This window comes from Medicago truncatula, chromosome 3 (assembly GCF_003473485.1).
Source record: "Medicago truncatula cultivar Jemalong A17 chromosome 3, MtrunA17r5.0-ANR, whole genome shotgun sequence".
NCBI lineage: Eukaryota > Viridiplantae > Streptophyta > Magnoliopsida > Fabales > Fabaceae > Medicago > Medicago truncatula.
This window is the reverse complement of record NC_053044.1, coordinates 7,989,894-8,002,700: the sequence shown is the minus strand read 5'-3', so window position 1 is coordinate 8,002,700 and position 12,807 is coordinate 7,989,894. Positions and strand designations below refer to the sequence as shown.

The window sequence follows — 12,807 nt, the reverse complement described above, 5'->3', positions numbered from 1 at the left end:
GAACCGATTCTATTCCATAATTGATCTTGTATATATATTCGAAAGTAGCTTTATTACTTCGACCTCTCATAGATAGGAACCCAAGATATTTACATGTATGCAACACTTGTTTGACACCAAGAATTTGCGCCATGGTTGCACGAAGTTCAACAGAAGTGTTTATGCTGCAAAAAATCTCAGACTTCTGCAAATTGATCACTTGTTTGGAAGCTTGCTCATAGGTAGCCACAATGTCTTTGATTGCTACATCCTCGCTCTCTCGAGCTCTGAAGAACAGAAAGCAATCGTCCGAAATCGATAAATAAGATTTAGCCGATGCATTTATGCAAATAATAATACCACAAATAACATTACATCGTTCAACTTCACGGATCAAAACCGAAAAAAATGACAATTATTCACTATTTTTTATCCGAACAAAACCATACATTAAACCAAAAGAAAGAGGTGATTAGCATAAATAACTCCATTTTTTCCGTAAGCTGTAGTAAACAAAAAATCATTGTGTAAGAATTCAGGCAAAATGAAGGCTCATTATCGTATCCACTAATTAATCAATCAATTAGAGAGTTTTAAAACGGGTCATTACGGGTCCCACCTAAATACCACGTGTCGAACATTGATTGGACATCGACCTGATTTAGCATTTACCAACTTTATACCCAACAACTTTTCTCACCCTCTCTTTCACAATTGAAACGCTTTCCAAATTACGGAGCTTCGGATCCAAACCATTTAGCTTCGTTATCCGAACCTGCGTCTTCGTTGAAAATTTTTCACACTTATTTTTCTTCGATCATCATCACTTTATCTCAAACGCGCCACAAACCCTAAACGCGTGCGTGATTTCACAAACGCGCTTTTTTTCAGAATCAGTTTTTTTTGCTTCAATGGTGCAGCTTGTTCTTCGTCACTGTGAGTTTCCTGCACTCTCTCTATCTATCTCTCTCTAGAACTAGAACTAGACTTGAAATTGAAACCCTAGCTTCTCTCTCTCTCTCTCTCTAACATCGTTTTGAAAAAAAGTGAATCTGTGTGTGCAATTGTGGAAGCTTTTGGAGTTGTTTTGTTGAATGAAATTGTGTTTACGAGATTGAATTTTTATATGCTTCCGATCTTGTGTGATTTTGCTTTGAATGTGTGAATTTGGAGTTTTTTTTTTTGTTGAGCTTATAAGCTTCAAGTGATTGGGGCAGAAGAATTGTATTTGAATAATCAAGTGCTTTTGTGTTTTTGCGCATTCCAGTATAATTGACTATGAAGCACCAAAACTGGACACGACACTGGTAATTATTTGAAAAAAAATGAATTTATTGAATGTAATTACATGTTGTGTTGGTGTTAGACACCAGATACGGCTTTGATCAGAAGTGTCAGTGATATAGTGTAATTGAGAAAGATTAATTTTGGTTTTCGTGTTTTGGATGGATGAAGAAATCGGGTGGGTGATATCAATAATGTTTTTGAGGGATATAGTTTATATAGGAACTTTGAAAATTCTATAGCATATTTGGCGCGAATGTTATTTTCGGCATTTGAAATTTGAATTTGAAATAACACATATAAAGCTGGAGTTTTTGAAATCTCTGCTTGCGTCTCCATCGCCGCGTGTCCCCTCATTTCACTAAAATATTGGTCTTTGTTGCATATGTTTGGTTGTGCGGTGGGTCAACGCAGCCACGCGTTACGGTCTAGGGGATCTTTTACCGCGAAAATGAGAAGCTAATAATTGTAGCTTAAAGAAAAACACTTGTCTCGGTGTAACAGATGCGAAAACAAACAGGCTATTCAATCACTTGGTCGTGCGTGGTTTAGGCAGGATGGAGAATAGTCAAAATTATAAAATTAACTGTCTCTAAATATAAGACCGTCTTAGGAAATTTTGTTGTCCCTATTTGTAGGATTTCCAAATTTTCAACTGAATTAATTATTTCCTTATTAACGTGTTCTAGATACTTTACACCGTTTTTTGTTTTGTTTTTGTATTCAATAAGTAAGCAATAAATACTATAAAGGATAAACTTGGAAAACAATATCAATAATTGACTAATTTAGTAGTAATACAAACTTTCTTAATTCTTGTAGTTTAGTCGACATGGTTCTATATTTAAGGATGAGGTAGTAGCTATTATGGTTGAGATAGACAAGAGAAGATTAGAAGTGGAAATATTAGAAAGGACAGGGACTAAATGCTCTTTCATTAGTTAGACATGATCTATCATAGGAAATTTGCGTTTTGTTTGATTCATTTAGGCAATTCCATTATAAATGATTTGGTTGGTGCCGTTTCTTTGTCACTTTGTTTAGTTGGTTTGTGCTTTGTTTTCTAATTTACTGAGAATGTCAATGGCTTTGTAATTACTCAGTGGTACTATGAACTTTGAAGTGACTGCATGAATCTATTGAGAAATTATGACCTTTTCTACTTCTATTCTGTTCTGTCATTGGTTTGCCTCAGCTTCATGAAAGTCAGATGACACAGGCAAATAAAATTATATTGATCTCAATTCACCCTGAAAATTATATGCATCTTGAGATAAAAGGAATGAACTATGAAACTATTTTATAAAGGGCAATATTTTGAGATTACAAATGAAATTATTACATGTTTTTGGATTCTCCTTGGCATGTTACTGATTATGATTTTGCAATGAATTTTACCTTTGATTTCCATTTGAAGAATTACTGCCAGCAACCACCCATGTGGTTGTAAGTTGCAGGCATGGTTAAATGATAATTGGTTGTAGTATGACGTAACACAGATAACTTGATTGAATGCCTACTAGATTTACACCCATTTTCAGATAGATAGCAAAAGAGAAACATTGCTGATGATTTTTCTTCAATAATGTTTGTGACAATTGTTTTGCCAAGATATAAACATGCAAGAGATATCTGCATTTTGGTTATTTCTTGCTTCCTCAGATTCATTGGTATGGCTGATTTGGATTTTGTTGCACACAGTCCATACAAATTTCCTCCACTTTGATTGCTAATGTGCATTGATCCTTAAATTTACCATACAAATTGAAGGAGGAGGCTGAATGTACTTTAGTTATGTTATTATTTGTGGCTTAGTTGCCTGCCTACAAACGCGATGTGTTAATCAACTGTTTTGTGGATATGGAAACATTTCTTGCTAGCAATGAAGTTTAAAGGTCGCTTTTGACTAGACTTTTTCAGCTAGAAACATCATATGATTATCATGAACTTTCTTTTTTGAAAAGTTAATTTTGCATCTTATATTGCAGGCTCGTTAGACATGTTGCACTCATTACTCTTTAATGTGCATTAAGGGGATTGTCATCCAATATTGTAATCCTTTTCACTTTTTGTATAAAAACAAAACGACTTAAATGACATGAAACATTTTATTAATATAGTAACGAAGTATGGTCCGTTATTGTTGTATTGCCATATCTTTTCACTATTATTCTAAAAATTAATTTATACCAAATGGATTTTTACTTGCAGGGATATTTTAATAATTTTTAGGTTTAAATGGTAGTTGCTCGGAGGTGTGTTCTTGGACATCTTCCTGCTATGTAGGTTGTAAAAGTATTTGTTTCTTGGTTAAGCCTTCTTTTAAATAGTTGTCTGCTTAAAGTTTGTGAGGTGGATTATCTATGCCTGGAAACGAAGCAGTAGACAGGGTCCATAATTTTTTTGGTCAAGAAAACTTGTCCCAGGGACAGTATCATTCACAAGCGGTTGATGGGAACTGGCCAGGAATAAGCAACAATTTATGGGTTGGCAGCCAGGGATCGACTGGTGTGCCTTTTATTTCCAATTTGAAGAATTTTAATCAACAGCAATCTGGTAAAGATTTTTACAACGTTTATTGTATAAGTTTTTCACTTGTCATTATCCATTTTTTATACATTTTGTTTTTGAATAACTAAACCAATGATGTTGAAATTTAACTTTGTCATGTTGTTTGAGTCTGTCTTTGTTAGTTACTAATCACACTCCCTTCTCTGTCACAGATTCTGAGCAGGGACACATAAGCTCTCCACATTTGCGACATAGTTTGAACCTGTCACAATCAAATTTGAGGCCCGAGTCTGGAAGAAATCAGATGCCAAACCAACAAGCGGCTGTAAGTGGCTACATGCAGGGACAACAGGTTTTTCAGACTAGGCACAATGGAGCTAATATTATGGGAATGGATACAGAATCTCATGTCAATTTTGATTTCTTTGGAGGTCAACAGCAAGTAAGTGGTCACCAGAATGGAATGCTTCAGCCTTTACCTAGACAACATTCAGGAATAAATGAAATGAATCTATTACAGCAGCAAGCGATACTTAACCAGATGCAAGAACAACAGAGGCATCAGCAATTTCATAAACTAGAAGCAAAGCAACAGAATTCTATGGCCCCAGATCCGTCTATTTCAAAACAGACAGTTAAAAGCCATTCTGCTTCTCCTATTAATGGAATTCCTGTAAATGAGGCATCTAACTTCATGTGGCAGCCTGATGTGATGCCAACTAATGCAAATTGGCTCCATCGTGGTGCATCTCCAGTTATGCATGGGTCCTCTAATGGACTTATGTTATCTCCTGAACAAGGACAAGCATTGCGCATGATGGGTTTGGTCCATAATCAGGGAGACCAGTCTCTTTACGGGGTTCCAATACCTGGTTCGGGAGGCGCTCCTAACCTTTATTTTCACACTCAAGCAGATAAGCCTGCAATGCCTCAGGTTTCTTTCCCACAGCAATATTCTCATGTTCACGGGAACAAACCTGCACTGCCACATATAGCAGCTGGCAGTAATTCATTTCCTGTTCACCAATATGGTGCATTTTCAGATCAAATCAACACAAATGATGGAACTTTAGTTTCAAGACACGATAATCAAGGAAAGAGCATGTTTGGACCCACTGCTCATGCTATAAATAGCAGAGTGAATGTGGAAAATTTGCAGCAAGGGAGTTCTGAGCAAAGAATTGTACCAATGCAAGATTTTCATGGGAGACAAGAACTAGCTGGATCTTCAGAGATGTCATCACAAGACAAGATGCTAGTGCAGGTTCCTCCTTCACAGAATGTAGCTACCCTAGATCCAACTGAAGAGAAGATTTTGTTTGGCTCAGATGATAGCCTTTGGGATGGATTTGGTATGAATACAGGTGATTTTAATATGCTGGATGGTACAGATAGTTCTAGTGGATTTCCTTCCCTTCAGAGTGGGAGTTGGAGTGCGCTTATGCAGTCTGCTGTAGCAGAAACTTCTAGTAGTGACATGGGCATCCAGGAGGAATGGAGTGGTCTTGGTTTTCAGAATATGGGGCAAACATCTGGAAAAGAGCAACCTTCAACTACCGATGTCAGCAAACGTCAACCACTTTGGGCCGATAATAACTTGCAATCACCTTCCAATATAAATTCAAGACCTTTTGTTCGGCCTGATGATGTTAGTAGGCCAACAACCACTGAAAACCATTGTAGTGTTTCTGGATTTCATCAGTCAGGTCTTGATACTTCAGATCAACAGCATGACAGGTCACAAACCGATTCTCAGAGACCAATTCCACAGAATTTAGAAAGAGGCAGGTGGTTAGATTGCAGTCCTCAGCAAAAACAAATATCCGAAGGTGGTCATATATATGGAAATGCTACCAACTCTTCAGTTATAGAAAAAAATGAAAAGGTAATATCAGATTATTGGACACATCAACCAAACATATCATCTTGTAGTGGTAGTGGTGGTCCATTCAGTAAGTCTAATGGTTGGGACATTACAAAATCAGCCCCATTTGATAGTAGTTCTACTTTCAAAACCCATGAAAATGATAAATCATTGCAGCACCATCATGAGAAAGCCATGCATGAGGAGATGTCTCAGGTGCCTGCTACGTGGGAGCCTGATTCTGATACTAATTTATCTGTTGGGTCAGAACATGTAAAATCTACTGGTAACATGCAAATTTGTAGGGAAGATTCTGGTGTGAATGGTATTGCTGCATCACCAAATTCTGGACCTGCATGGCTCAGCCGACAAAGCAGCGAGAAGCTACCTAACGTTGATGTATGGAGAGATGCAGAGTCAGCTGGTAGCTATAAAAGAAATGAAGTTCCGGGAAAATACAAGCATCATATGGAGAACCCTTTAATTTTAGAATCATCTAAGAATGGAAAATTTGAAAGTGATGCAGATAAGGCGGATAACTCTAATAAAAAAGAAAAATCAGCAGATGGTCTTGGATCTAATCCTTCTCATTCAAGAGATGGTTGCACGAGAGAAAATGCCAATTTTGATGGCAATGATTTGCATAGTCCAAAGTCATCTGGTCAGGTACATCAAAGATCTTCTATAACTCGTAAAGTTCAGTATCATCCAATGGGGGATCTTGGTGTTGATGTGGAACATTATGGAAACAATCAGGTCATAAATTCACAACCTATGAACCATCAACACTTAGGAGGACTTGCAGATCAGGGCCATAGCTATAACTCTCTTGGACAGTCAAAATATGGACATTGTGACAGGAATGATAGTGAAACAGAGAAGGTAATTTGTCAGATAACATGTTTTATACTTATATATGCTAGTCTCACATTATCTTCTCATCTCCATGTCTTGGATAACCAGAATTTTGTTATATCCTTTAAAATGTGACTGAAATGGCACCTGATTTTCAGGGTGATTCAGAGAGCTTGGATAATAATGTTTCAAAAAGCGTACTCCCTACACAAATACCAAAAGCAATGACCTCAATGGATAGAAGTGTTGGTAATTATGCCTTACAAAAGACTGCTTTGCCCAGGTAGTTCAATTTTAAAATTTCCTAATGTTTTTAACGTATGAATTAAGCCGTGATATGGTACTTCCTTTTTAATTATTGCAGAGATATTTTGCTTTCGGTAATCGTAAGCAACTGTGACATAATTTTTTAGGACCTTTTTATTTGCTAAACTTCTGATCTAACTAGCGCTTGTATGCATGTTTTCTTTATATCCTTCATGCATTGCATATACTCTTTCTTGTTTATGTGATGACCGTAGCTCAACTGTTTGCTTAAATTGTTGCATCTAAAATATTATTGAGCTTTTTCATGAAGAGGAATGGTTATGGGGATATGACATTCCAACAAACACAAGCCTCTCTCACCATAATTTCTATTCCAGGGTTCCTGAAATCGAATCTTCAGATGGATTTGCTGTACATCCACAATGGAATCGAAGTTATTCGTCTCAGGGCTTTAGCTTACAATTGGCTCCTCCTACACAGGGACCTGCCATGGTATTTTCTCGTGGCTCATTAGATTCAGGTCTTACTACACCACACATGTCCGAGACAGGGGATAGGGGCCATACAAAGTTGGCTACTAATCAGACTTTTCCTTCTCAAGAGTCATCTCCTGGGGAGAATAGGAATAATGTTTCTAGTACCACAGGTCAAGTTTTTGATATGGCCTCTCATTACAATGTGGTAGGAAACATTCCACAAGCTTTTACATCTGGCTTTCCATTCTCCAAGAACCATACTCAGAATCAGATTATGGCTCATCTTGGTGGACAAGTAGCAAATAATCAGTCGGCTTCCTTGAATCAGATAGATGAATATGGTGAAAGAGCTCAAGCTAGTCGACCTGAAATGGTATCTACTCAAGACATGTCTATGCTGAGTGGTACAGATCAAATTCGTTTGAGAGATCGTGCAATCCAAATTTTGGCAGCAGAGTCTGGCAGTCAGCCTTCTGGTACATATGGTGCATCTCTGCATGGCACCCCATCGAAAGTTATACATAATTTATGGACCAGTGTTTCTAGCAGGCAGCATCCTAACACTTTGAAGGTTCCATCACAGCCCAAACAAAACGATTGTGAAATGAAAGCTGACTCAAAGAATCTAGGTGATCAGGGTCAAGAGAATGATGGTAATGAATTTCCTGCCATTGGTGGTTCTTCTGCTTACTCCAATAGCTCTGTACAAAACGTCCTTAAAGAAATCCCTGAGCAGCGGACATTGTCTGAGAATGCTGTTGGGGATGAAGAGGTTGTAGTTCCTTCACACCTGAAAGAACATGTCGTGAAATGTGTGTCTGATGCATCTCAACCAAGCCTAGCTGCGACTTCCATAAACAATGAGGCTCTAGGTCGGTCTTTAAGACCAAACAATGTTTTGAATCATAATTTCTCCTTGCTGGGTCAAGTTCAATCAATGAGGAACATGGAGATTGATCCTAGTAACCGGGAAGCCAAGAGATTGAAAGTTTCAGATAATATGGACAAACAGCAGGTTGATTCCAACTACGGTCAACAGTTGTCATATGTGGTTAAAGATGCATCTGGAAATAATTCTTCCATTCCATCCAATATATCACACTTGTCAGCAAAGCCACATGATGGACATGACACTAATGCAACTTCTCAGGAGGTAATTGGAGATGATCAGGAAAACTATCTTAATGTTTCAGATAGTAATAAAGCAATTTCTACCAGAAGTGGTCATTCTCTGATAAATCCTCAGATGGCACCATCGTGGTTTGAACAATATGGAACTTTTAAAAATGGTGCGACATTGCCGATTTATGAGGCACAAAAGATAACTGCCACTAAGATGGACCAACCTTTTATTATACCAAACCAATCAGATAGTCTGCATTTCCAAAATTCAACAGAGAGAGTTAATAGTCTTGGCGATGCTCAACTTGGTAGCACCAGGCACTGTCCAATGCTTGCTTCAGTTGGAAGTGAGAATGTATGTTCTCAGTTATCAATTCCTATGGGTGAACCTGATTTACATAATTTGAGACCAAAGAAGCGGAAAAGCGCCACGTCTGAACTTCTGTCTTGGCATAAAGAACTGACACAGGGTTCTGAACGGCTTCGAGATCTCAGGTGGTTGACAGTCATTTAATGCACTTATTTTTTGCTGCCATTGTTGGTTTAGGGAAACATTCTGCATCTGATATTACGTTTTTTTGTGTTGTTTTGAAAGAGAAATACCTTCTTTTTTTGCCATGACAGTTTGACCTCATTTTTAACTCTCTTTTGTTTATTAATATATCAAGTAATTTATCCATAGATAACAAAAATTCCTTATTATTTGGCAGTGAGGCGGAATTATTGTGGGCCCAAACTGCAAATAGATTGATTGAGAAGGTTTGTTTATAATTATATCAGTTCACAACTCATAATTTAATAAATTTATTAGTTAACAAGTTCTCTTAACTCTGTTTATAATTAATAGGTTGAAGGTGGTGCTGGGGTAGTTGAAAATCTATCTGCGACGGTGAAGTCAAAAAGAAGACTTGTGTTGACTACGCAACTTATGCAGCAACTACTAAACCCTCCTCCTGCAGCAGTTCTCGTAGAAGATGCGAAGGTGCATCATGAAAGTGTGGTCTACTCTGTTTCCAGATCAACATTAGGAGAAGCATTCAGTTCTATCTCATGGTCTGGATGCGATACTTTACCTCCTGGTAGCAAAAACCTGTAAGAACTATTTTTATTTTGAATGGCTTGTATAATGGTTTTAAATTGTGGTTGCAGCCACTGCGATTGCGGGTATTGCGGCTGTTACAATGTGTATAGTGGTCGTTGCGGCGTGAATTTGTTTTTTATTAGCAGAAACTATTATAATCTATTTATTACTTATCTGATGTCTTACACATCTCCTACTTCCTCTATAAAATCTCACATCTCTCTCATTATCAACTCGCCATCACTTTATATAGCTCCCATCCTGTTGAAATGCCCCCTAAATTTATGATATAAAGAAGGAAGCCAGAAAACTAATTTGTGAGCATTACATAGTCTGTTGCGGTCTGATGCAGCCGTTGCGCCCACTATATAGTGGTTGTTGGTTGGCGGTGTTAAAATGCAACTTTTACTGTGAGTTGCAATCACACCACGATTGTGGTCTGATGCGGTTGCAGACACTTCTGCAACTGCAATATTGCGGCGTCATCACGTAGTGCGGTCCACAATTTGAAACCATGGCTTGTATAATGATTGAGTCTTGACACACATAAGAGCACATGCACACCTGATCCACATATTTGATATAATAATTGACATTTTTGCGTCATGTTTTCTGTAGACTGCCAAAAAAACGGACATCATCTGATAATGTTGATCATTGCATTTTTAAAGTTATGGACTTTGCTGAGAGAACAAGGAAACTGGAAGATGACATATTAAGGTAATACCATAATGTTTAGTTTTATACCGTCTATCTATTATTTTATTTTCTTGGATGTAGACAAGCGTCTCGCCTACAAGTTACAAATTTCATAGAGGCCCATCTGTCTGTACGGGTGTAATTGAGATGGTGCTTTGGCATCAAAATCTTTAAGGTTGACATGCATTTTTATTTTTATTTATATGTTATTTGTTTGTGTGGTATCTGACAAATTAAAGTTGCTGGAACATGGCTTTTGTCTTGGTTACTCTATTTTTATTCTCTTAATGTGGCTCAAATACTCTAAGTTAGCTGTTTTTATTCTCTTATGTGGCTCAAATGCAATTAAGGCAGATTTTCAAGCCCACCCCCACCCCCACCCCCTCCCGCTGGCCCTAGCCAAATGCCTGCAATTAAGGTTTGAGGTTTTGGCAACTATTTGTTATCTTTTTTAGTCGTTGCAATATTTGTGTCAGCCGTTTAAGCAGGCCCCCAATTACCAGAGCTTGTAACACATTTTCTAGCACTCAAATTTATTAAGTCAGCTGTATTCCCCTTTTTCGCTTTTTTGATTCACCTATTATGAATTTATTGAGATGGTAGTAATGATTGTTATTCTTTATAGCTCATGCAAGACATGTGCCAAGATTTGGCCTTCATGTTTACCCTCAAAATATGGTTGCCTGCCAGCTACTGCTACTATAATTTTGTTATATTTCGTTTCAGTATCCTAATTCATCTTTATATGATAACAACAACTTTGTTGTACTCAACTTATTTTGTGCCATTTTTTATCTTGTTAATTGCAGATTGGATGGCAGAGCCTCAATTTTGGACCTGAGAGTGGAGTGTCAGGATTTAGAAAGATTTTCTGTGATCAATAGATTTGCCAAATTCCATGCACGGGGACAACATGATGGGGCCGAGACCTCATCATCCTCCGATGCAAGTGCTAATTTTCAAAGATTGTTTCCCCTGAAAATTGTTAATGCAGTTCCATTGCCTAGGAATCTCCCAGATAGGGTACAATGTCTTTCACTTTAATATTAATTAATTAATTCATTATTCCATCCAGTGGCGGATCTTGCCCAAAATATTGGGGTGCGCGATAAATACCAACTAATTTTTTGTCGGATAAAACAAATTTGATTAGCAAAATGCATCATCTCAAGGGTTACTTTCAAGTGTCAATGTTGAAGCTATACAATTTTCATTTTTGTCGGAAACTTTCCTCTTAAAAAATGTATCAATTTTCTTGTGTTTGACCATTGAATCACTAATACAAGGTGCACAATTCACACACCAATTGCTAATAGCATAAAACATCACTATACCAATCAAGTTAACTAGAATTAAACATCAATGTGAGGTAAGTGTTATTTTCTTATTGAAAATGTAAATCTAACAATGGGAGACCACCCTCCATTATACACACCCTGAAGACACAGGTTCTAGTTTATGAGTCTAAAGTGCAATTTTTTTTTTGAACAGGCAAGTCTAAAGTGCAATTTTTGTTCCTAATAATGGCTACATATGAAAGTTTACAGATACTTATTTTTGTAGGTACCAATTTTTATTCTTCAAATGTATGGCCTCTGTAATTCCAACAATTGAGTATGGTTACACCATAGACATTGATCTTTATAGATCTAACAATTGACTTATCCCAAAAACAAACGGTTTGTACCAATAACAAGCAACTAATCCCACAAAACACATGCAATTCACCATATAACTAATCAGAACTAATTCACCCACAACTAATCACAAGCAAAATATAATTTAACATTTCACACACAATTAATAACATGCCAAATCTATAAACTAATCATCTTGATTTTCACCAAAAACATATAATACAAGTTTTTAAGCGAGAAACATACAATTGTTTTTAACAAGCATTAAATTGAATCAAATGAAGATGACAATTGACGAGTAACTCCAAAGGGAAAACAAATTACAAACATGTAAAGGGATAAATTCCAAACTATGGAGTGGAGCAGTGTCATGGTGACATTTGTAGTGGCCAATTGGAGGAGAAATGGGTGCGCCGCCATCGTCAAATGGGAGAGGTTGAAAGGAAAGAGTGGCCAAGTGAACTTGTTGGTATGCTGCTACGTGAGTGAACGAGGGAGAGGACAAAGAGAGTGACCAGGAAAGAGGGGGTGCCAGAGTGAGAGAGTGAAAGCATTCCTCAAATTATCACAACCTGGAAATATAAGATGTTTGAGACGAGGTTACTAGTTACACACCAGAAATAACGATACACAAGTATAGAAGCCAAACATGAGCAATTACAGAAAGAAAGCACTAACTGATTAATTACACATGAATAGAATACAAGCAAGCAACAAGCTGAGTCACTAGGTCTTTTTGGATAGCAAAATCAATTATCGTAAACATAATATTCATGGATCTATGAGTCATGACATTGTTGTGCATGACCCTTTAAACTCTGTAGAAGGTCAACAACCTCTGGTGCTAGGAAACCAAAAATGTCAAAAGAAAATGGTATAAAAAACATGTTGATTGTTCGAACACGCTTTCTCATGTTTGACCACTTTACTTGACAAAAACTTTTACGGTAGCTTGTCCTATCGTAACAGCCCGACCCCTAGACCCACGAGTGGTGAAACCCTGGTTAAGTCTACACATGCATGTTTTCCTTC

The 12,807-nt window shown here is 37.3% G+C and overlaps 1 protein-coding gene across 2 annotated transcripts; it reads left to right on the top strand.

The window, feature by feature from the left end:
- The first annotated feature begins 687 nt into the window (after window positions 1-687).
- Window positions 688-11,321, top strand: LOC25488699 (uncharacterized). Of its 2 annotated transcripts, XM_013603636.3 has the most exons (10): window positions 688-915; window positions 3,475-3,819; window positions 3,987-6,304; window positions 6,395-6,520; window positions 6,652-6,776; window positions 7,138-8,853; window positions 9,069-9,117; window positions 9,206-9,450; window positions 10,058-10,159; window positions 10,948-11,321. In XM_013603636.3, the coding sequence occupies exons 2-10, from the start codon at window positions 3,627-3,629 to the stop codon at window positions 11,180-11,182; spliced, it is 5,109 nt and encodes a 1,702-aa protein (XP_013459090.1). In that variant the 5' UTR covers window positions 688-915; window positions 3,475-3,626; the 3' UTR covers window positions 11,183-11,321. The 2 variants fall into 2 exon arrangements, with proteins under 2 accessions (XP_013459090.1, XP_013459089.1); XM_013603635.3 differs by having other exon boundaries at window positions 3,987-6,520.
- The last annotated feature ends 1,486 nt before the right edge of the window (window positions 11,322-12,807 follow it).